At 33.9% G+C, this 24,088-nt stretch overlaps 1 protein-coding gene across 3 annotated transcripts in view; it reads right to left on the bottom strand.

Annotated features, from left to right (window-relative positions):
- WDR93 (WD repeat domain 93) overlaps positions 1-24,088 on the bottom strand; it is a 1,423,954-nt gene that overhangs the window by 857,469 nt on the left and 542,397 nt on the right. For all 3 annotated transcript variants that reach the window (XM_044078311.1, XM_044078310.1, XM_044078312.1), the window contains one exon: positions 20,629-20,707. In XM_044078311.1, coding sequence (XP_043934246.1) covers positions 20,629-20,707 — 79 coding nt within the window. The remainder of the gene's footprint in view (positions 1-20,628; positions 20,708-24,088) is intronic.

Raw genomic sequence — 24,088 nt, 5'->3', positions numbered from 1 at the left:
CATAAAAATATTATTGTAAATAACCCATGTTATGGTTACTAAAATAATTTTGTACTTCATCCATTACACCAAAATATGTAGTTAGTTACCCATTAAACATTATTATCAGTTATCGTAATTTTATATTCATGCATCCTAAGTATAAGGAATGGAATTTTATTCTATTCCCTATAATGTATACACAAGGTATGCTTTTGTCAACCACCTCTGAAAGAACTCTTTTAGTCACAGAGAATGATCTAAAGTATTGGTATCAGTTGCCGTCTGATAATAAAGTAAAAAATTTAGACTTCTTAAAGCAAGAATTTGATTTGAGAGAAACATGTTGGTTAAAAATTCAGACTTTTAGACAACATCTTATTAATAAAATTGATTTAATGTCTTTAACAGTTAAAGAATCTGTTCCAATACTGATTGATTACTTGATATTAAATTTACAACATACAGTTTCTGGCAAAGGTAAGCTCTCATACATACATAAAATTATCAGAGAAGAAACTCATTACAGTTCAGATACCTATTGGAAATATTTCATTTCCATTAATGGTGAATCACCAAAACAACAAGATAAACAATATATATTGGAATCTGCTTATAAAACTACTTCTTCCATTAATTGGAGACTTTTTACTTGGAAATTTTTACATAGATCCTTATATACACCTTTAATGATGAATAAAATAAATAATAAAGACAACTTATGTAAAATATGTAATGTAGAAATAAATGCTGATTGGGCACATATGTTTTATGACTGTATAAAATTGATAGATAAAAAAAACAGATAGAAGACCACCACGATGCTGTAAAATCTTCCTTTATTAGAACAGAACAAGATGGATACGCGCTTTCGCGTACCAACCCAGTACGCTTCTTCAGATCAATTTTTACATTGAAAAAGCACTTCTTTTATACAAAAGACATCAAGCTTAACAAGTGTCAATTAACTAAATAAGTCAATAATTCAATTAAAATGGCTAAAGACAGCTAAAAGGTGTATAGCTCCGTGAGCATAAACTGCGTGTTCAGCAAGGAATTATTTACTTGATCCTGTTATAATATATAAATCAAGTTAAATCAGGATCAATATGTAAAAATATGTATAAAGGACTCTCAAAAATATATAAATAAATAAACCTATGTAGTTTATTTAAAATTGCAGAAAGCATAAATATATGGTATATGATAAAAAATGTTAAAAGAGTATATATATAATATAAATATTCATTTAAACCAGTAAATCAAGATATGTGCTTTTAGCTACCAAAAACAATATATTAATTCCAAAAAAATACCATAAGAACCTTTTAGAAGCAAGTCTCAAAAAGTGAAGCAAAATATATATGTCTATATCTGAATCAAACATAAGAACAATAAATTCATTATTGTAATAGTTCATAGTAAACTGAATATACATAGGCTTCTATATTAGGTGACAATACGGAATGAGACCATTTTCATATAAAATAAAAAATGTGAATACATATGTATAAAAACAATAAGAAATATGAATAATGAAAAATTAAAGGTTAAAATATTAGATCTATCACTAATATAAGATATATATATTTGATAAGCTAATAAAATGTTGAAATAACAATAGCTAATATATCAATTGATAGATTAAACATTTAAGTGATATGCATTTCAGAAGAACCATTCTGTAAAGTATTAACTCACTATTAAAACATTATGTACAATATCAAAAAATGAAGTCATGAAATATATCATGTGATAAATTATACAATATAGAAATATAATGTATATAAATTATTAAATAAGAAATATGAGTTAAAAATTCGTATCTAAAGCATATGTGTATGTATATATCACATTGTACAATACCTACAGATTATAAATCAGGGGACACTATAAAATCCCATATATTAAAAATATATATGTTAGGTATTTATTTCAAACTACGTTTCTTAAGTGTAGATCTTATACTAATGTATTGATTGAGGCCAGGTGGGTGTTGTGCTTTAAAGCGTAGTATCCAAGATAGTTCTACATTTTCCAATTCATTGAATATATCACCTCTGCGTATATTGGGTTTGGTGACCTGTAGTATCCTAAACCTAAAAGTGTGTCCAACATTGTCCTTTATATGTTTAAATAATGCATTCTTTACATCATTCTTTTTTATGTCGTGTAAATGATTATAAATTCTCTCTTATTCATATTTCTTATTGTTTTTATACATATGTATTCACATTTTTTATTTTATATGAAAATGGTCTCATTCCTTATTGTCACCTAATATAGAAGCCTATGTATATTCAGTTTACTATGAACTATTACAATAATGAATTTATTGTTCTTATGTTTGATTCAGATATAGACATATATATTTTGCTTCACTTTTTGAGACTTGCTTCTAAAAGGTTCTTATGGTATTTTTTGGAATTAATATATTGTTTTTGGTAGCTAAAAGCATATCTTGATTTACTGGTTTAAATGAATATTTATATTATATATACTCTTTAACATTTTTATCATACACCATATATTTATGCTTTCTGCAATTTTAAATAAACTACATAGGTTTATTTATTTATATATTTTGCTTAGTCCTTTATATTTTTACATATTGATCCCATTTTTTTCTCTTCTTGTTTTAAATAATGGCATTCTTTATAAACTATGCATTTAGTGAGGGTGGGGAGGGCAGGAGAAGTATGATGTAAAATATGGAAAAAGTGAAATAATAACTTATTAGTTCTTTAAAACTATATATGCTGTTTAAACACTGTTGCTAAATATTATATCATGACTTTATTGCTTATACATGATTACAAATAATATGTCATGATATAATTGCAAATAATTAGAACTAAAATAGTTGTAAGTAATATGTTTCATGTTTAACTTTATTAATACAAACAGCAAGTAATATTTCTTTGTAGATACTCTTTGTAGCTTCCTTTTTTTTCTTTCTTCTCTCTCTCTCTCTCTCTCTTTTTCTCTCTCTCTCTCTCTCTTATAAGTACAGTTATATGCTTCTGATAATACTGATATATGTATATAATAAGATTTGTATGAGAAAATGAAATGGGGCATATAAAAATAAGTTGTATAATATGTTAAATAACTGTAGGCTTGGTTTCACTGTCATAGAGACTGTAATGACTTGTAAAATACTGTGTGAAGGTTTTGCACTGTTTAGTTTCATTTGTATTACTAAATGAATGCCAGTCACTTGTATTTACTAAAATTCCGCCAGAATGTTAAGGGAGACAATTTGGGATGTGGGTAACCTCGTGAATAGTGTCCTCGAGTTGTTTTAAAAGCTTCAACACTCAGAATACACGAGAGAAGCTGAATGCAGTCATTTTGAACTTTGACCCCTGATTTCACACTGACATACAGATTCAAGAAGAACACTGTTCCAGGAAGTAGAACTGCTGTAAATGCGACTTTGTGATGAAAAAAACTTTATGACATCTAAATGTGAGTTATTCTTTATAACAACTTACTTATTTAAGATGTAATTTTAAATATGAAAGTTATAATGATTTTAAATGATTCAGTATGCCATAGTAAGCAAGTGAGATATTTTAGAAGGCATAGAAGGTAAAACATATATACACATGTTTTTGAAAGCTTACATGATTGCAACATATTATTGTATATAAATACTTATGATTTAAACATATATAATGTTATAAATCATTTGACTTATCTAATTGACAAGCACAATATCATTATGATTATATTTAGAAGAAACTTAAAATTTTTAAAACAGCAGTTAGAATATAAAATACAGATGGCTTTCTTACAATGATTTATGTATAAAGGAATTTACATTCTGTGCAGTATGTTGTAAACATATGAGTATAAATATTTTTTTATGAATAATAATTGAGAAAGCTTTGGTCAATAATTTAAATTTTAAAACTTTAACTGCATTTCTATGGAGAAGGTAGGAATACCCTAATATATGTAATGTCTGAACCATTATAGCCTAAGTTATTGAATCCAAATGAACATAAGAACTTATTTTTACAAACTTTTAATAAACTAATATATAGATACTTTTTTTTTTCTCTTCTCGGTTCCCATTATCAAGTTTATTAGAATGCTATTTTGATTATGAGTGTATTTTACAAAATAGATGTACATAGTAATATGAGCTGTTTCTAAATGTTCTTATTTGTTTATATGAAGCTGATTTATAAATTGTTTAGCTTTGTCTTACTAGATAATCTAATTAAATGAGGTTAACTTTAGTTAATAATAGTTAGTATTAATTGATATGGTGGCAGCTGAGGTACTGCTGCTTAGGATAGGGGAATAACTTGAGTGGTATGTGCTACTCAAAGTTGGAGTTCTTAACTCAGGCTGGGTGCAATGTTTAATCCTTAATATTATGTTCATCCTGTTTATTGTTGTTTATATAGTTCTGACATCCACACATTTTATAAACTCGTTGTCACTACAAATACAAGTTAAGCTTATACAAAATCCCATAAGTTTTTCAATAAATACTGCTATAATTAATAGCACACCTAAAGGAGGTATAATATCACTTATTTTGTTAATTGTTATTCTGATTATATGTTTTATATGTCTATAAAAGCAAATGATTTCTCTAAAAGAATTTCTTTAAACATTAATGGACTGAATAACCCATGTAAAAGGGCAAGTTTAATGAGATACATTAATTTCATAGGGCCAACTTAGTATTCCTTCAAGAAACACATCTCCTGAAAAAGATATTGATAAATTACTAATAAATATACAGTTTGTTAGTTCAGCACACTCAGAAAAAGAGTGGCTATTTTATGGAATAAAAGTATGCCCATCCTAAAACATTAAGTCTTATAGATGATAAAGGAATGTTTTGTATGGTTACAATACAATTAATGGAAGACTTACATTAATCAATGTATATTGGATACCAGGATTTACAGTGAAACACATCTATAAGATCATATCATTTCTATAGGAGATATTATTTTAGGGTGACTTTAATTGTATCCTACATGAAAGATACTACTACTATAGGAAAAGAAAATTACATCTAATGCAAAACATTTAAAGGATTTTGTTAATTTATATCATTTGAATGATATTAATAATCAGATAGATTCAAAATCATTACCATACACTTTTTTTTCGATAAAAACTTATTCAAAAATAGATAGAGTCTTTATTTCTAACCAGATGGTAACTTAATTAATTCAAAATCATTTTGTCCTATATCGATCATAATTCAATTGTCTTTGATTATGATAAAAATACTAAATGTTCAGATCAAAGGATACCAGCATACTTAACTCAACTAAAAGACTATAAAGATATATACTTTCAGAAGTAACATTTTTAGACTAAAAATACACCTGAAGTCTCCATTGTTTATGTTTGGGATGCTTTAAAATCATATTATATGGACAAAGTATCAGATGGTATAATAATAAAAGGAAATCTTGGGAAAGGAATTTAGATATTCAAAGAAATTAGACTCATAAACATAATAATAAAGAAAATATTATGGACAAAAAGTATTGAAGAAATAAAAAATAAATGAGAAATACAAAGAAATTTTAACTCATAAAATCTTAGAATATAAATTTCAAGATCCAAAACTTACAAGACTTAAAAAAAACAAAGGTTTTTATTTCCAAAAAAAAGAAGATTTTCTAAAAATTATTTGTCCTTTCCAAAAAATTTTTCTCATAATAAATTATGAGCCTAATATGAAATTTAAAAAAACATGAAAAAAGATAATGGATATCAGATTTTACATAAATCAGCTTAAATAAAAAAAAGAGTATTTAAATTTTCTCATAATTATTAAAATGATAGTTTTCCCCTAAGATATTATACTTAATACAATCAATAATACCCCCACCTAAAAAAAATAAGAAGTTATGTACCTACCATAACGTTCCATGTTAGTTTCTTTCCCCTTTTTCTTCTTGATGGGTTCAGGATCCCTGGCTCCATTTAACTCAATCACTTTTACCCTGAGGCAGCCCCATTCCCAATAAGGGGAAAGTACCCAACTCGTTTGCTGACAAAGGGAATACACCAAGATAAAATACTTCCCAAAGGAAGAAAAAACTTACAGTGGAAAAGGACCAGGTTGAATGGTTTCAGCTAAAATTTTTATAAAGGTTGTCCAGGCCAGGGGAAGGAGGGAGGGTCCAAAAAAAAAGAGAAGACAACTAACATGGAACTTATGGTGGTACAAACTTCTAATTTAAGTTTAACTATTCTTCTTATGGGGGGCCCCTACACCTTATCCTGGGTGGTAATGGAACAAACTTTGAGGATGTAGAGCCAAAACTGGCTCTTCCCGGGAGGCCAAGTCCAATTTGTAATGGGAAACAAAAGTGTGAGGGTAAGTGGCCGCTGCACAAATATGTCCAAAGGAATCTAGCTTGAAAAAGCTGTGAAGTAGCTAACTCCTAGTTGAATGTGTTTAGGTTTTGAGCACAGCTGTTTTCCCCTAGAAAAATTTCAGAGATGACCGGGAAAGCCTCTGGACAAGGTCACTTTAGAAACAGGAAGGCCTTTTTTTACCGCAAGGAAACAAAAAGTTGATCAGATTTTCTAAATTTTTTGTTTGTCCAAATAATATCTAATTGACGGTGGACACAAGATAATGAGCTTTTGTTCAGTCTATTGAATAGTTGGAAAAAAACAGGGAGATCAATGGATTATTCAGATTGTTTTTGAAGCACCTTAGGTAAAAAGGTTGGATTAGTTCTCAAAGATACTCTGTCTTTGTGAAAACCAAATATCGAACAAAAAGAAGTTCAGACCCTCCTGGCAGATGATAGCCACTGGGAATAAAGTTTTCCAAGAAAGATATTTCGGGAACAAGAAACAGCTGGGGAAGAATCAAGGATGTCAGCACTAAATTTAGATCCCACTGAGGAGGAGGATTCCTGATTGGACTTTAGTAGGAAATTTCCCTTTCAAGAAGCCCTGCAGAGCCTATGGGACAAAATATTATGATCTGCTATGACATGAAATTGGAAATAGCAGCCAATTGAACTCTGACTGTGGAAGAAGAGGAGCCTGCATGAAAAATCTCTGCTAAGAAGTCCAGGACTGCCTGAACAGGGGCAGAAAAAGGATCAATATTTTGGGCCTTAGCCCAATAAGAAAACGTTTCCATTTGCTTGTATAAATCCTCCTGGTAGAGGATTTTAAATCTATGATGTCTCTAACTGGGTTAGAGATCAAAGGAAGCCTGGCTAAGGAAGGAAGTGGAGCAACCATGCTGTGAGGTTGAGAAAAGGGATTGACCGGTGCAGCTGACCCGATTGGTGAATCAGAAGATCTGGCACTGGGTCCAGATGCAGGCTGCACCAAAAGGTGATGATGGAAAACAACCAAACTTGTCGAGGCCAGAAAGGGGCAATGAGAATCAATTTGGCTCTCAAACGGTAGCTTTCTGGATCACCTGAGGGATCAGAGGAAATGGAGGAAGGCATAAAGAAGTCCCTGGGCCAATCCTGGGTCAGAGCTTTTGGGGATGGCCTGATAGAGGAAGAGGCTGAAGAAGTCTGGACATTTGCTGTTTTGGGGACTAGCAAAAAAGGCGCAACATGGACGACCCCGTTCCAAAAAAATCTCTTCCGCTATAGATTGCTTGAGAGACCACTGTGAGGCATGGGGATAGCTCTGCTCAATCTGTCCGCTACAATGTTGGTTTTCCCAGGGATATGCTTGCTACCAGAAACCGATGAGAGGAGATCGCCCATTGCCATAGTCTGAGGGTTCTCGACACAAGGGGTAGGACTTGGTTCACCTGTTTGTTGATATACCAAACTACAGACATGTTGTCTGTGTGGACTGCAATTGTCCCTGGGGAAAAAAGTCGTTGAGGGCTTGCACGTTAAAAGCACTGCTCTCATCTCCAGGACATTTATGTGCAGATGGTACTAACGGCACGTCCATGAACCATCCTGCCCTGATAATGACCCCCACCCGATCAGGGAGGCATCCGTGGTGACAGTGGCTATCGGGATGGGGGTACAAAGTACCTGCCTTGGTGAACCTGAGACGATGTGATCCACCAAGCAAGATGCTCTTTGCATGTCTGTGTCACCAGAATCTGGTGACGCATTGGGAAATTGCTGGTATGACCATTGTGTGAACAGCATCCACTGAAGAAGGCGCATGTAGAATCGAGCCAGGGAAGAAGAGTAATGGCCGCAGCCATAAAACCTAATACCTTTAGAACCATTCTGGCCTGTACTTTCTTGCTGGCCAGAATGATCCTGACATGAGTCTGAATGTCTGAAACTCTTTGTTCTGTAAGGGTAGCTGACATCCGAACAGTGTTTAAGTTTGGGCCAATGAAGGCAATAGACTGGCAGGCCAATAAGGATGACTTTTCAAGTTGATTGAGATGCCCAAATGAGAACAAAGGTCTATTGTGTAATCCCTGGCTTGTATAAGCTGATGCCTGGTGGTGGCCGACAGGAGCCAGTCCGCGAGATACGGAAACACCTGGAATCCTTGACGTCTCAGGTGAGCCGTGACCACTGCCATGCATTTGGTGAACACTCTGGGGCTGTAGTGAGACCAAAGGGCAGGGCTCTGAACTGGAAATGACTGGACCCCAGCCAGCGGAGAAATCTCCTGGCGCTGTGAATTTTGATGTGATATGCATCCTGAAGATCTATTGAGCACATCCAGTTGTCCTTCTGTAAGAAGGGCAGAATTGACTGAAGAGTGACCATTCGAATCTTGTCTTCCTGACAGACTTGTTGAGTCTGCTGAGATCCAATATTGGTCTCCAGTCTCCGTCTTTTGGGGACCAAAAGAACCTTGAGTAGATTCCGGCTCTGAATGGTCTATTGTAACTGGCTGAATGGCTCTTTTGCAGTAGTTTTGAGATTTCTACTCTGCAATTCCTTAGACCGGGGGTACATCTGGAAGGGAACTTGAGGGAAGGACTTTCCTCGAAAGGAATTATGTAACCCTTGGATATGATCGACTGTACCCATCTGTCTTGAGAAATTATTAAAAAAAAAAGAAAAATTTTCCATTGTTTGATATAATTTGCATTGATCAGAGTTGGGCTATCTGTTTTACAAAATAAAACCCCGGCCTTTGGGGAAACCCAATTGAACAAACAAAGGGGCTTGGCTTTATTAAGTAGGAACATTGGTTCAAAAAACCCATTTTAAAGGTCCAAAAAAGGAAGGCCCTTAATTAAAAAAAAGGGGTTGGCAAATAGAAACAATACTTTAGAAATTTGGTGATAAATTTTCCCCCAAATTAACCTGCAGATGATGTTCTAATCACATCAGCTGGATCTAACTCTTCTATGCAGTCCTTATTTGATAAAATGATGAATTTTAAAAATATCTCTGGTTTAATATTCAATGAAGAAAAAACTAAAATATTACCAATATACACACGAAAAAATGTCCTCATTAATATTTTAACAAATATATACCCAACTCAGGTCAGATAACTTACTTAGGTATAATATTAACTAAAGATATCAAATCTATTACACATAATAATTATAGTACATGTCTTCTTAATATACAAAATATTTTCAATAGCTGGAACAATATGTTTTTTACCATGGAAGAGAGACTGACAATTATTAAAATGATAGTATTCCCTAAGATATTATACTTAATACAATCAATAATACTCCACCACAAAATAATTATTAAGAAATTGAATTCACTAATGTTAAATTTCTTATGGGCACCTAATAGACCAAGGATTGCATTAAAGAAACATACTAATAGCTGGTCTCAAGGGGGCATTTCATTTCCAGACTTTAATTTATATACTATCTCTTCTATTATAAAAGTTATTACTTTGTTAATAGATCAGTCATATGTTGCAAGATGGAAAGATTACAGAACTAATTAGCATTCACTACATGAAAATCTCTTTAATACATAAAAATATTATTGTAAATAACCCATGTTATGGTTACTAAAATAATTTTGTACTTCATCCATTACACCAAAATATGTAGTTAGTTACCCATTAAACATTATTATCAGTTATCGTAATTTTATATTCATGCATCCTAAGTATAAGGAATGGAATTTTATTCTATTCCTATAATGTATACACAAGGTATGCTTTTGTCAACCACCTCTGAAAGAACTCTTTAGTCACAGAGAATGATCTAAAGTATTGGTATCAGTTGCCGTCTGATAATAAAGTAAAAAATTTAGACTTCTTAAAGCAAGAATTTGATTTGAGAGAAACATGTTGGTTAAAATTCAGACTTTTAGACAACATCTTATTAATAAAATTGATTTAATGTCTTTAACAGTTAAAGAATCTGTTCCAATACTGATTGATTACTTGATATTAAATTTACAACATACAGTTTCTGGCAAAGGTAAGCTCTCATACATACATAAAATTATCAGAGAAGAAACTCATTACAGTTCAGATACCTATTGGAAATATTTCATTTCCATTAATGGTGAATCACCAAAACAACAAGATAAACAATATATATTGGAATCTGCTTATAAAACTACTTCTTCCATTAATTGGAGACTTTACTTGGAAATTTTACATAGATCCTTATATACACCTTTAATGATGAATAAAATAAATAATAAAGACAACTTATGTAAAATATGTAATGTAGAAATAAATGCTGATTGGGCACATATGTTTTATGTCTGTATAAAATTGATAGATAAAAAACAGATAGAAGACCACCACGATGCTGTAAATCTTCCTTTATTAGAACAGAACAAGATGGATATAGCACCAACCAGCAATGCAGCTTCTTCAGATCAATTTTACATTGAAAAGCACTTTTTATACAAAGACATCAAGCTTAACAAGTGTCAATTACCTAAATAAGTCAATAATTCAATTAAAATGGGTAAAGGCAGCTAAAAGGTGTATAGCTCCGTGAGCATAAACTGCGTGTTCAGCAAGGAATTATTTACTTGATCCTGTTATAATATATAAATCAAGTTAAATCAGGATCAATATGTAAAAATATGTATAAAGGACTACTTAAAAATATATAAATAAATAAACCTATGTAGTTTATTTAAAATTGCAGAAAGCATAAATATATGGTGTATGATAAAAAATGGTAAAAGAGTATATATATAATATAAATATTCATTTAAACCAGTAAATCAAGATATGTGCTTTTAGCTACCAAAAACAATATATTAATTCCAAAAAATACCATAAGAACCTTTTAGAAGCAAGTCTCAAAAAGTGAAGCAAAATATATATGTCTATATCTGAATCAAACATAAGAACAATAAATTCATTATTGTAATAGTTCATACTAAACTGAATATACATAGGCTTCTATATTAGGTGACAATACGGAATGAGACCATTTTCATATAAAATAAAAAATGTGAATACATATGTATAAAAACAATAAGAAATATGAATAATGAAAAATTAAAGGTTAAAATATTAGATCTATCACTAATATAAGATATATATATTTGATAAGCTAATAAAATGTTGAAATAACAATAGCTAATATATCAATTGATAGATTAAACATTTAAGTGATATGCATTTCAGAAGAACCATTCTGTAAAGTATTAACTCACTATTAAAACATTATGTACAATATCAAAAATGAAGTCATGAAATATATCATGTGATAAATTATACAATATAGAAATATAATGTATATAAATTATTAAATAAGAAATATGAGTTAAAAATTCTTATCTAAAGCATATGTGTATGTATATATCACATTGTACAATACCTACAGATTATAAATCAGGGGACACTATAAAATCCCATATATTAAAAATATATATGTTAGGTATTTATTTCAAACTACGTTTCTTAAGTGTAGATCTTATACTAATGTATTGATTGAGGCCAGGTGGGTGTTGTGCTTTAAAGCGTAGTATCCAAGATAGTTCTACATTTTCCAATTCATTGAATATATCACCTCTGCGTATATTGGGTTTGGTGACCTGTAGTATCCTAAACCTAAAAGTGTGTCCAACATTGTCCTTTATATGTTTAAATAATGCATTCTTTACATCATTCTTTTTTATGTCGTGTAAATGATTATAAATTCTCTCTTTTATTCATATTTCTTATTGTTTTTATACATATGTATTCACATTTTTTATTTTATATGAAAATGGTCTCATTCCTTATTGTCACCTAATATAGAAGCCTATGTATATTCAGTTTACTATGAACTATTACAATAATGAATTTATTGTTCTTATGTTTGATTCAGATATAGACATATATATTTTGCTTCACTTTTTGAGACTTGCTTCTAAAAGGTTCTTATGGTATTTTTTTGGAATTAATATATTGTTTTTGGTAGCTAAAAGCACATATCTTGATTTACTGGTTTAAATGAATATTTATATTATATATATACTTTTACCATTTTTTATCATACACCATATATTTATGCTTTCTGCAATTTTAAATAAACTACATAGGTTTATTTATTTATATATTTTTGCGAGTCCTTTATACATATTTTTACATATTGATCCTGATTTAACTTGATTTATATATTATAACAGGATCAAGTAAATAATTCCTTGCTGAACACGCAGTTTATGCTCACGGAGCTATGGCTGTCTTTAGCCATTTTAATTGAATTATTGACTTATTTAGTTAATTGACACTTGTTAAGCTTGATGTCTTTTGTATAAAAGAAGTGCTTTTTCAATGTAAAAATTGATCTGAAGAAGCGTACTGGGTTGGTACGTGAAAGCGCTTATCCATCTTGTTCTGTTCTAATAAAGGAAGATTTTACAGCATCGTGGTGGTCTTCTATCTGGTGTTTTTATCTATCACATCAGCTGGATCTAACTCTTCTATGCAGTCCTTATTTGATAAAATGATGGATTTTAAAAATATCTCTGGTTTAATATTCAATGAAGAAAAAACTAAAATATTACCAATATACACACGAAAAAATGTCCTCATTAATGATTTTAACAAATATATACCCAACTCAGGTCAGATAACTTACTTAGGTATAATATTAACTAAAGATATCAAATCTATTATACATAATAATTATAGTACCTGTCTTCTTAATATACAAAATATTTTCAATAGCTGGAACAATATGTTTTTTACCATGGAAGAGACTCACAATTATTAAAATGATAGTATTCCCTAAGATATTATACTTAATACAATCAATAATACTCCCACCTACAAAAATAATTATTAAGAAATTGAATTCACTAATGTTAAATTTCTTATGGGCACCTAATAGACCTAGGATTGCATTAAAGAAACATACTAATAGCTGGTCTCAAGGGGGCATTTCATTTCCAGACTTTAATTTATATACTATCTCTTCTATTATAAAAGTTATTACTTTGTTAATAGATCAGTCATATGTTGCAAGATGGAAAGATTACTGGGAACTAATTAGCATTCACTTCATGAAAATCTCTTTAATACATAAACATATTATTGTAAATAACCCCATGTTATGGTTACTAAAATAATTTTGTACTTCATCCATTACACCAAAATAAGTAGTTAGTTACCAATTAAACATTATTATCAGTTATCGTAATTTTATATTCGTGCATCCTAAGTATAAGGAATGGAATTTTATTCTATTCCCTATAATGTATACATAAGGTATGCTTTTGTCAACCACCTCTGAAAGAACTCTTTTTGTCACAGAGAATGATCTAAAGTATTGGTATCAGTTGCTGTCTGATAATAAAGTAAAAAAATTAGACTTCTTAAAGCAAGAATTTGATTTGAGAGAAACATGTTGGTTAGAAATTCAGACTTTTAGACAACATCTTATTAATAAAATTGATTTAATGTCTTTAACAGTTAAAGAATCTGTTCCAATACTGATTGATTACTTGATATTAAATTTACAACATAGAGTTTCTGACAAAGGTAAGCTCTCATACATACATAAAATTATCAGAGAAGAAACTCATTACAGTTCAGATACCTACTGGAATTATTTCATTTCCATTAATGGTGAATCACCAAAACAACAAGATAAACAATATATATTGGAATCTGCTTATAAAACTACTTCTTCCATTAATTGGAGACTTTTTACTTGGAAATTTTTACATAGATCCTTCTATACACCTTTAATGATGAATAAAATAAATAATAAAGACAACTTATGTAAAAGATGTAATGTAGAAATAAATGCTGATTGGGCACATATGTTTTATGACTGTATAAAATTGAAGGAATATTGGAAGTTAATCAATGATTTTTTGCAGGCCCTTTTCACAGATAATTTCATTGTTTCTAAATCACTTATATTATTTAACACACCTGTTTGTAAAAGTGTTAAAAAAGTTAAACTTCCCTTATTATGGTCTATTCTAGCAGTGGCTAGAAAAATAATAACCAGAAATTGGATTTCAGATACCCCTCCTTCATTTAATGAATTTAAAAATGTTATGACTGAAGTGTGTCATATGGAATTGATGACAATAAAATCAAGAACTACTAGAAAAACATCTTATTATATTATATGGGATACTTTACAAAACCTGTTAAAAAAAATCTTAGTCTCAATAGCATGACATTATAGTTTAATCAATTGATTTGATTTGTAGTGGATGTCTTTGTAAATACTTTGATTATTTTATTGAATGTTATAACTATTTCTATTTTAATTGCTTGTATAAAATTGTTATGATATTTATTTTGTATGTTAAAAACAATAAACTTGTTTTAAAAAAAAAGAAAGTACAAGCTTTGTTATGGTTTGTGTTACTGCCAGCATTGTATATTGCAACCAGGCTCCTAGTATTCCCTTTGCCACAATATCTTCAAATGGTAAAGAACATGCCAGTGGCTTTTCTGTGGGACAAAGGCCCTCCTAGGACAGCATGGGATATACAAACATTCCCTCTCAAATAGGGGGGTAGGGATTCATCAATATGATCAGTATACAACAGCAACAGCAATCTTTGGAATGTTTTGTAGGACTTGCAAATGAAATTTTCAAGTAGCATGAACTGATATTGATATGACAGATATGGAAAGGCTAGTATTGAAGCTATAAGACAAAATCCTTTCAACTGGGTCAGGAATGGGTAGGATGTCCAAAATAGAGTTAGTATCTAAACCCTTGAAAAACAAAGCATCAGAAGAAGGCACAGCCCTAGCAGAATGAGCCATAACCAAAGAAGGACGACTCCTGCCATGAAAAAATAACAAAAAGAAATGGCTTTAGATATCCAAGAAGAAATATTTTGCTTGGAAACAACCAATCCCAAAGATCCTGGATGAAATTAAACAAAAATTTGATCAGATTTACAAAAAGCTTTGGTCTTATCCAAATAAAATCTGAGTTGTTTATGCACAGCCAAAGTGCGCAAAACCTTCCTACTAGCAGACTACAGAAAAGGAAAAATGTGGGCAAATGAATAGACTGATGACAACTTATTCACCACTGGGCATAAAAAAAGGATTAGTACGAAGGGATACCCTGTCCTTATGGAAAATTAAAAAATAGGGAACAGCCGTAAGGACTTGAAGCTCAGACGCCCATCTGGTAGAAATATGGACCAACAAAAGAACAGTCTTCCAAGAACAATACTGCAAGGAAGCTGAAACCACAGTCTCAAAAGGACCAGAGTCAATTTCTCAAAAAAAAAAAAAAAACTCCCAGAAAGGAGGTACAGGCTTCCTAGGAGTTCTAATATGAAGTATGCCCTTAAGAAATTGTTTAAATTTAGAGCCTAAAGGGGAGCAAGAGGAGACAGTGCTGTTTTTAATTAGCTTATTTGATACTTAATTAGAATTAAAAGCTCATTTTTGCTAATTAATTAGAATTAGAATTAGCTGTCTGACATATCTAATTAGAATTAGCAAACATTGAAAACAATTAGGCTAATTAGATTTTTAATTAGCAAATTACTGCCGACTGTCTTAACTTGCAACTTGTCAATCCAAGTGTTGAACTTGAAAACAATATAGTCAATGTGAAATCATAAAAGTTAAACAGTATCTCTAAGCACATGTTTAGCTAAATAATCAGCTGCACAGTAAAACATATTTTAAACCAATAGTAAAATCATCAAACAGTAATGTTCATCAATTGGTCTCTGTTGCACTTGGTAATGACAAGCAACTCCAGTGATGTATCTCTAAGTCTACTTTACCTAGCTGAAGCAATGTAGCCAGTATTACAGAAAACCCTTTCATTTGCTGATGTAGCAGGTATACAGTGCTGCTTAAGATGTAACTTGTATAAGGATGGAAATTATTCTTGGCATGTAATGTCACTCCAGCAGACTAAAAGCTCCACGCTTCTGTATGGTGAGGACAAATATAATCCAAATTCTAATTCAATGCTGTTTGTTAGTGTGCTGTTGTTTTCCATCATGTACGGAAACAGAATGTCCAGCTGTGAAGCTGATGGTTGTTGCTGTGGTACTGGTGCAAGGGCGACTTCTTCTTCTGCAGGTAGTTGATGTTTATTTATATGGCTGACTTAGTACTTGCATCTCAGTCAATAATGCCTGACATGCTGCTTTGCTGTCACCTGGATCTGTTGTCCACCTCAGTTTGAATCGTGGAGCCACAGATGTGGCAATCAGGCAATGTGCCAGGCAAAACAGATAATCACATCTGTTGTTCAATGATGCCAAGAGGCCAGACTTGACTGATGTACAATGATGTAGTTCAATCTTCTCTATGTGTTTCTTCAAGCCAATTATTGTTGGTAGAATCTGACTACTTGTCACAACAACTTCAGATTGCAGGCGAACAGCAGGCACTTCAAATGGGCTGCTCTACTTCTCATAGTACAGCAAAGTCATTTGGTGTGAGAGTAATTCTGGATGGCAGAATATTGCAAACTCGAGGAGTTCCTTCATGCTGGGATTCAATCTTAACAATTGCTGAAATCATTGACAGTTTATTGTTCCATCATGTACTGTTCAAGGATAGAATTCAGATTGATGCTTTTGCCTCCAACAACTCCATAGCTTGGCATGACTTATGAAAAGCTGACATGAAACTATCACATTTGACCAGGTCATTATTTATCTTTAGTCAGGCTTCAGCAAGTACAGAGTGAACTACCAACTGCAAAGTGTGTGCTATATCTTATGTAGCACAGAGGTACTGGACTGCTACCCTCTTCAAGTTGCTGCAATCAGCTGGAACATGTTCCACCTCTTCTCCTGCTTCACCATGTTGGCGGCATTATCTGTGACTATTCCGACATCTGTTGTGTGACTTGTGAATTGTTTCATAACAGAATGACAAATTATGGAAATGTTTTCTGCCGTATGTGAGCCCATAAACCTCTTCATGGTCACCACTCGGGTTTCCATCTTCTGGTTGTGTATAAATGGCCGGCTTACTCTGAAGTAGCCATGCATATGCCAATTGGACAATATATCAACTTGGGCACAGCTATACTGAGAACTGTTCATCATCTTTTCATTGTTTTTATCACCTGTCTGCACTAATCATGACCTTGCATGGTAAACTTTGCTCTGGTTGGAATATGATACTATGGTTGAACAACACTCATTAGAAAACAAAATCCTTCTTTTTTAACCAGACTCAAAGGCAACATATTGAGCACAACAAATCTGATGACAGCATCACTGACTCTGTCGCTCAAAATGCTTTGGGATGACGGACAAAAATATTTAGTCAGAGAACAAATACTGTCCAGATCCTGTTGTGGGTTCTTCCTTTTCATGTTTCTTTCTGCCTCATAAGTGCTGTATTTGTCAGGATTACATAGCTTTGAGTGACTTACAAAATTAGAAGTCACCCTTGTTGTCTTCCAATCAATGGTAATTCTTTTCTTGCAGGCCTTACACACTCCAGAAATTTGCGTTTTATTATCATTTATAACGTTTAATTTAAAATCAGTGAAAAAAAGTCACAACATTATCCGGTATTTCTTGAACAAAGTCTGCCATGATTACAATCAAACTAAACAGTAAACAGGAACCAGAAGACAGAAGTTACGTGTGATGTAGGTATCTAGGCAAAGTGTGACTGGGAACTGAAACTGGAATGTGCTGATGTGACGGTAAGACAGTAAGTTAATACACTGTTAGATTATTACATTTCAATCACTGGTAAATACATAACAGAAACTAGTTATGCAATTTTATTTTGATTAGAAAATGTATTTAATTAAGCTTCTAATTAAGACATTTTAATTAGAGTTAGTTCAAAACACCAAATTAATTAGAATTAGATGGTTATTTATTCTAATTAATTAGAATTACCACATTTTCTAATTAATTAGCTAATTAATTAGACAACACTAGAGGCAAGACAAGCAGAAATAGCTGACAAGTGGGCCTTAAGAGAAATATATGCCAACCCAGCGTTGAGTAATTCACGCAGATAAGAGAGAGCCAAAGGAGCATCCACAGAAAGTGGCTCCAGGCTACAAGAAAGACACCAAACAGAAAACTTATTCTATTTGAATAAGTAGGATTTCCTAGTAGTGGGTTTCCTGGCCTCCTGCAGGACCTACGCATATCCTCAGAAAAAGAAGGTGTCTATATGGAATCAAAATCCTATCACCCACAGTGTCAGTTGAAGAGTGGACAGGTGGGGATGGATGAGAGTGCCCTTGTCTTGTGTGAGTAGGTCCATCCTGTGAGGTAACTTGTAATGATTGCAGAAGAAGAGGAGGGAACCAATGCTGTCTGGGCCAAAAGGGAGTTACTAGCAAGATTTTGGCAGCATCCTGTTTTATCTTCAATAGGACTTTCGGAAATGAGAGGAATGGGAGAGAAGGCATAAAGAAACATCCCCTTCCAGGAAAAAGAGAGGGTGTCCACCTACCAGACCAGAGGACCTGGGGTTATGGCACAAAAAAGAGGAAGTTGTCTGTTCAGCGAGGAAGCAAACAGATCTACTCAAGGAGTACCCCACTGGTGGACATTGTCCAGAACCAGATCCCTGTGAAGCATCCACTCATGGGATTGTGATATGGATGTGCTCAGATTGTCTGCCACAGTGTTTTGACCTGCCCGAAGAGTCACTTGACACTGGATAGATAGTTCCCACACAATGTGCTAGCCTGCAAAGGAAATAAGATCTTGTTCCCCCTTGTTTGTTGACATACCACATAACTGTGGGATTGTCTGTCAGTACCTTGAGGGGTCCTGAAATGAAAAGAGGACGAAATGCTTGAAAAGCCAACAGAAGATCTCTCATCTCTTTGACACTGATGTAGACTTTCTTTTGTTGAAGGGATCAGAGGCCCTGCACTTTTAGAAAGTCGAAGAAAGCTCCCCATTCCATGTCTAAAGCTCTTGAAAGGGGAGCAGGGATTGAAAAGAAGCCCTGGATTGAATGATAACTGCCAAACCTAGCACTGAATTTCCATCTTGAGGCATGGAAGAAGAGAATGAGTGAGCTGAAGTCAAACTGACTTTAGAAACCAGTGAAGTTTTCTTATGTGGAGTTTGGCTAGAGGGAGCATAGGAATGGTGGAGGCCCTGAAACCCAAGCTCTTAGAAATTTCCTGGCTGTAACTGAGGCCAGAGGGAGAAGGGACTGAAAGAAGCCAATGATAGTTAAGGCCTTGGAAGGAGGTAAGGATGCCAGCATTGGAACAGTCTGGATCCTGCATCCCAGAAATACATGATCATGTGAAGAAGACATGAAGGACTTTTGGAAATGTATAGTGAACCTCAGGCTTTGCACAACAGAAATGGCAAAATTAAGATGCTGCATTAGAATCTCTGGAGAGGATGCCTTAAAAAGTAGGTAATCTAAATAGGGAAAGGCCTGTAACCCCTTTAGCCTACAAAAAGCATTCATAGGAGCGAGGCATTTGGTGTATACCCTTGGGGTAGTAGAGAGGCTCAAGGGCAAAGCAGAGAACTGAAAATGCCAGGAAACAAAATAGAAACATAAAAACTTCCCGAAAAGGGAATGAATAGGGATATGAAGATAAGTATACTTGAGATCCAGAGAAACTAGAAATGTCGGAGGAAGCAGCAGAGAAAACAAGGTCTGAAGGGACAAAGTGCAAAGGAAGGGACCTTCAAAAAGGTGTTTAAGTGACAGAGATCCAGAATGGGTCTCCAAGTGCTCTCTTTTCTGGGGACCAAGAAGATTTTGGAATAAAACCCCTTCCCTCTGAGGAACTGGAACTTCCTGAATAGTTCCCTGGTTCAAGAGACCCTGAAGCACCTTTAGAAAAAAGGCTAACTGTTCCAGAGGGGGCTGAGGTATGCCCATGAAAGGGGGAATAGATTTCCAGACCATGTAATACCCTTGCCAGCAAACAAAGCAAGTTTTGAAGCCGGCAATCAAAGGTGGTGCTTGGAATGGCAGCAAAGAAGTTCTGAGTATGGTACATATGGACGTCAACTTTATGCTCTACACTGTACACAGCAGCATAAGTGTGATGTACAGTGTACCCTTAGCAACCTAAAGGCTTTGGTAGACTGGCCAGATGTCCTGTTGCCCTTGGCAGGGGACCCCTATTGTAAGGAATACTGCAACAGTGAAATGGAAAGACAAGTAACAGTCCCAAAGATTTTGCTTCCTTTGCTGTAACCAAGTCTTCACCCAGCACTCCACCCCCACAAAAAAAATTACAATTCCAAAACAGTTATAGAAGTAGTCTGAAACAAAATAAAAAGTGGTATAATAACATACTGCCTAATTTGTAACAATGCCAAAATGGCTTACCTTCCAAAAAGACTCCTGCAAAATCTCCTCCATTGGAAAGTTCAAACTTTGTGCAGTTGTTGCGTTTGCTGACATCTTCCTATATATGAAGGACAAACAATTTACGTTGTTTCACAATGCAAAGTTGAAAAACCCTAGATTATTGCTCTCAAGTTCAGAGATCATAAAATCATTACTGTCTAATCACACAGGCAATTACAGTGAAAATGCTGTGCATCAAACATTCTATAGAAAAGTTCAGATGTAAAGTGGTACACAGATGTGAAAACAAATACTACAGTTTACTGCTTTGTGCTGTGTTTACAGCAAACTAAAATTAAATTTTTATGGTCGCAGATTACATAAAAGTCAAACTATACCAGTATAAACAACAGACCTTTAAAGGACTTCAGACCTTTAATAGATTCTATTAGAGGTTTACCATTTTCACTTGTACAATTATACAAACTCCATACCACAGTCAGCACACAAGATTACTTCAAAGAGCTAGATATCAAGTGTAACCACTTAAATGAATTCCGGTAATGCACTTGGCACCTTATCGGCAGCTCTTCAGCACTGCACATCACGTCTCCTTAAAGCTTACACTCAAGGAAGCTACCTCCTTTATCCCACCCTTGTTAGAGTGCTGACAGAATCAGTTAAGAGATCATGCCAGTGAAACTGCAGATATCAGGCAATAACAGATAACGGAAGCCTCTCTTAGCCCAATAGAAATGGCCAAATGAAGATCATTACTTTTACTCTACACCGTAATCATTTAAGTTGATTTCATCTGGGCAAAGCAAACAAACAAAAGTTGTCAAAATCTATATGGAGAATGCTATGGTTCATTCAAAAAAAAAACTGAAGATTGCTCAGGTTTACAACTGCATAAACATTCTCAAAGTAGAACTAAAAAAAATACCACAATGTGATTAAAGAAAGACCCCAAAATACTTGCAAAGAGTACTGACAAGGCAAATTTTTAAGGAAAAGAAGGGACCTCAAAAAGGTGTTGAGCTGGGAAAATCTTATCATAACAATAGATGTCCTTCTCTTCACTGTGCAGTATTCTTTACATAAAGGATTCCCTGCCAAAGGTAGCCCAACATCCAGCCAGTATACAGTAGAACCTCTGTAAGTTGACCACCCAAACGACTGTAACAAACTGGTCAACATACGGAGGTGGTCAACATAAGGAACTAGGCCTACTGTACTGATATGTACATGTCATTTACTTTCTTGTACAGCTTTTATTAGACAATATCATAAGAAATCATAAATAATCAAAACACAATAAAATTATACATAAAGTATCATACAAAATCAATACATTTACTGTTTTTTCATGGTTTAATCATTCTTTCTAAAAAGAATCAATCTTGGCCTGTTTCTTATTCTTATTAAAAAGGTAAGTGGAGAAAGCACTCTCAGCACTGGCTACACCACTCAGCATACCTGGGCATTTTTCCACAGCAAATGACTTCAAATGCATTATCAGATGCTTGACATCCTCTTCTTTTGGAGTCTCTACAATTTCTGTGTCATCCTCACTTGCTTCTTTCACTTTATCAGCTACTTCATGCACTTTCATGCTGGTCTGTACTTTGGTCAATAAAATTGCTTCTGGGTCAGGTTTATTACAAGTTGCCACCTCATCATCCATTGCAACAAAACCTTCAAAATCTACTCCTTCGAATTCTGCCATGGGAGATGGACTGTCTGATGGGGCCAAAACATCGTGCTCTTGGGTTGTGACAAATCCAGCTTTCTTGAAACACTTCTGTATCATTTCTGGCTGAACTTTATTACAAGCAGAACTGATCCAGAGGACAGCATCCAGAGCGTTAACTGGTGCAGCGGATGAAGTTGCTTCCATAGGTGGACCCACAGGTTTATGATTTAGTAATGACCCACTGCAGGAGCTGGGCTTGGTAGTGCATTTTAAATGTTTTAATGATGTCTTGGTCAAGAGGTTGGATTTCTGAGGCTTTATTTGGAGGCAGAAATTTCAGTGTCACGTTTGTGAGATGATTCACTTGCGGGTGGCCAGGACAGTAGCCTACTGTCAGTAGAATAAACCATTTATTCTTCTTCATTTCTCGGTTGATACCCCTTACCCACTCCTCAAATAGGGCACCAGTTATCCATGGGCATTTGTTTGATCTCCAAGTGACAGGGAGGTCTTCAGGCTTCAGATTCTTGAATGTGCGTGGCTTTGCCAATTTACCAGTCACCAAGGGCTTTAGTTTTTCTCTGGCTGAGCTAGCGCAAAGCAGAACTGTGAAACATTCTTTGGAAAGTTTTTCACTCTTACATTTGTCATGCCTCAAGGAGGAAACAGTTTCCCTGCAAATAAAATCAGACCTAGAAGAATAATTCCTCTGGAACTGAGGGATAGGAAACACAAAATCATATTTATGGTCAAGCAACCCTTTATCTTTCTCTTAAATTAAACAAGTCAGCAGCAGCAGTCCCAAAATATATTTAATATCCAAAGGGGCATCCAACAACTTGGCCTTAGTGTCTTTAGGCAGAGACTGGAGACAAAGCCAAGAATAATGCCTCATGATGGACTCAAAAGCCACAACCCTAGAAGAGGCATCAGCAGCATTATAGCCATTAAAGATGTAGTTATCTTTGAAGCCTCTGGCAAAGCCCAGGAACTTTTTTGATGCACTCTTCCACAAATTCTACTGGAACTTCAATGGATTCACCACACAAGACTTTATGGGAGATCATGTGTCGTAGTTTAAATTTCCTGAGCCAACCACTTGATGCTTGGAAATCTGCCACCCCAAATAAAGTGCGAATTTTTTAGCAACTTCTTGTATCATCAGCCCAGGGATTCGGGGGTTAACTGCCCTCATTTGTTTGAACCAGCTTAATGTGGTTTTATTGACTTCAAGGGAAGTACTCCTCCTTTTCCGCTGTAGATCTTCGCTTTCATTACTATATCTCTCCAAGTACACATGATTACGTTTTTGGATGTTGCTAATTGTGGTCTTGCTAACACCAAAATGTTCAGACATCTTTCTTTGGCTGCTGCTTTCCAGAAAATGTAGAAGATCAACCTTTTCCTTCAATGTCAGCTCTTTGGGTTCTTTCTTTTTGGCCATCATGTCTCGATTAACTGTAAAAAATTTTCAGTAATTGTAGGATGCACCTACAATTCAGACCAGTCCTTCATGTTGAAAAAATCTTCAGCAACACGTGATGAACAATAGGACATTAGGCCTCATCCAACACGTGGTAATAATAAAACATGAAAAAAGAACTTAATAGTTGGCACAGGTTTCTTTCCTGTGTGAATCCCCCCACCCCCACGGGATTAACTGCATAAAACAATATCTACTTTATCCACTGAAGCTGGCTATCTTAACTAAATAAAACCTCTGGGAAGCAAGAACCTGAAGAACCTGGCACCCTACAGCTTTCCTGTTGTAATACGTGAATTACAACTTAGTTTTTGTAACAT

The sequence above is a fragment of the Protopterus annectens genome, chromosome 7.part0 (assembly GCF_019279795.1).
Source record: "Protopterus annectens isolate FY-2018-M chromosome 7.part0, PAN1.0, whole genome shotgun sequence".
NCBI lineage: Eukaryota > Metazoa > Chordata > Ceratodontiformes > Protopteridae > Protopterus > Protopterus annectens.
This window is presented reverse-complemented; position numbering and strand designations above follow the sequence as displayed.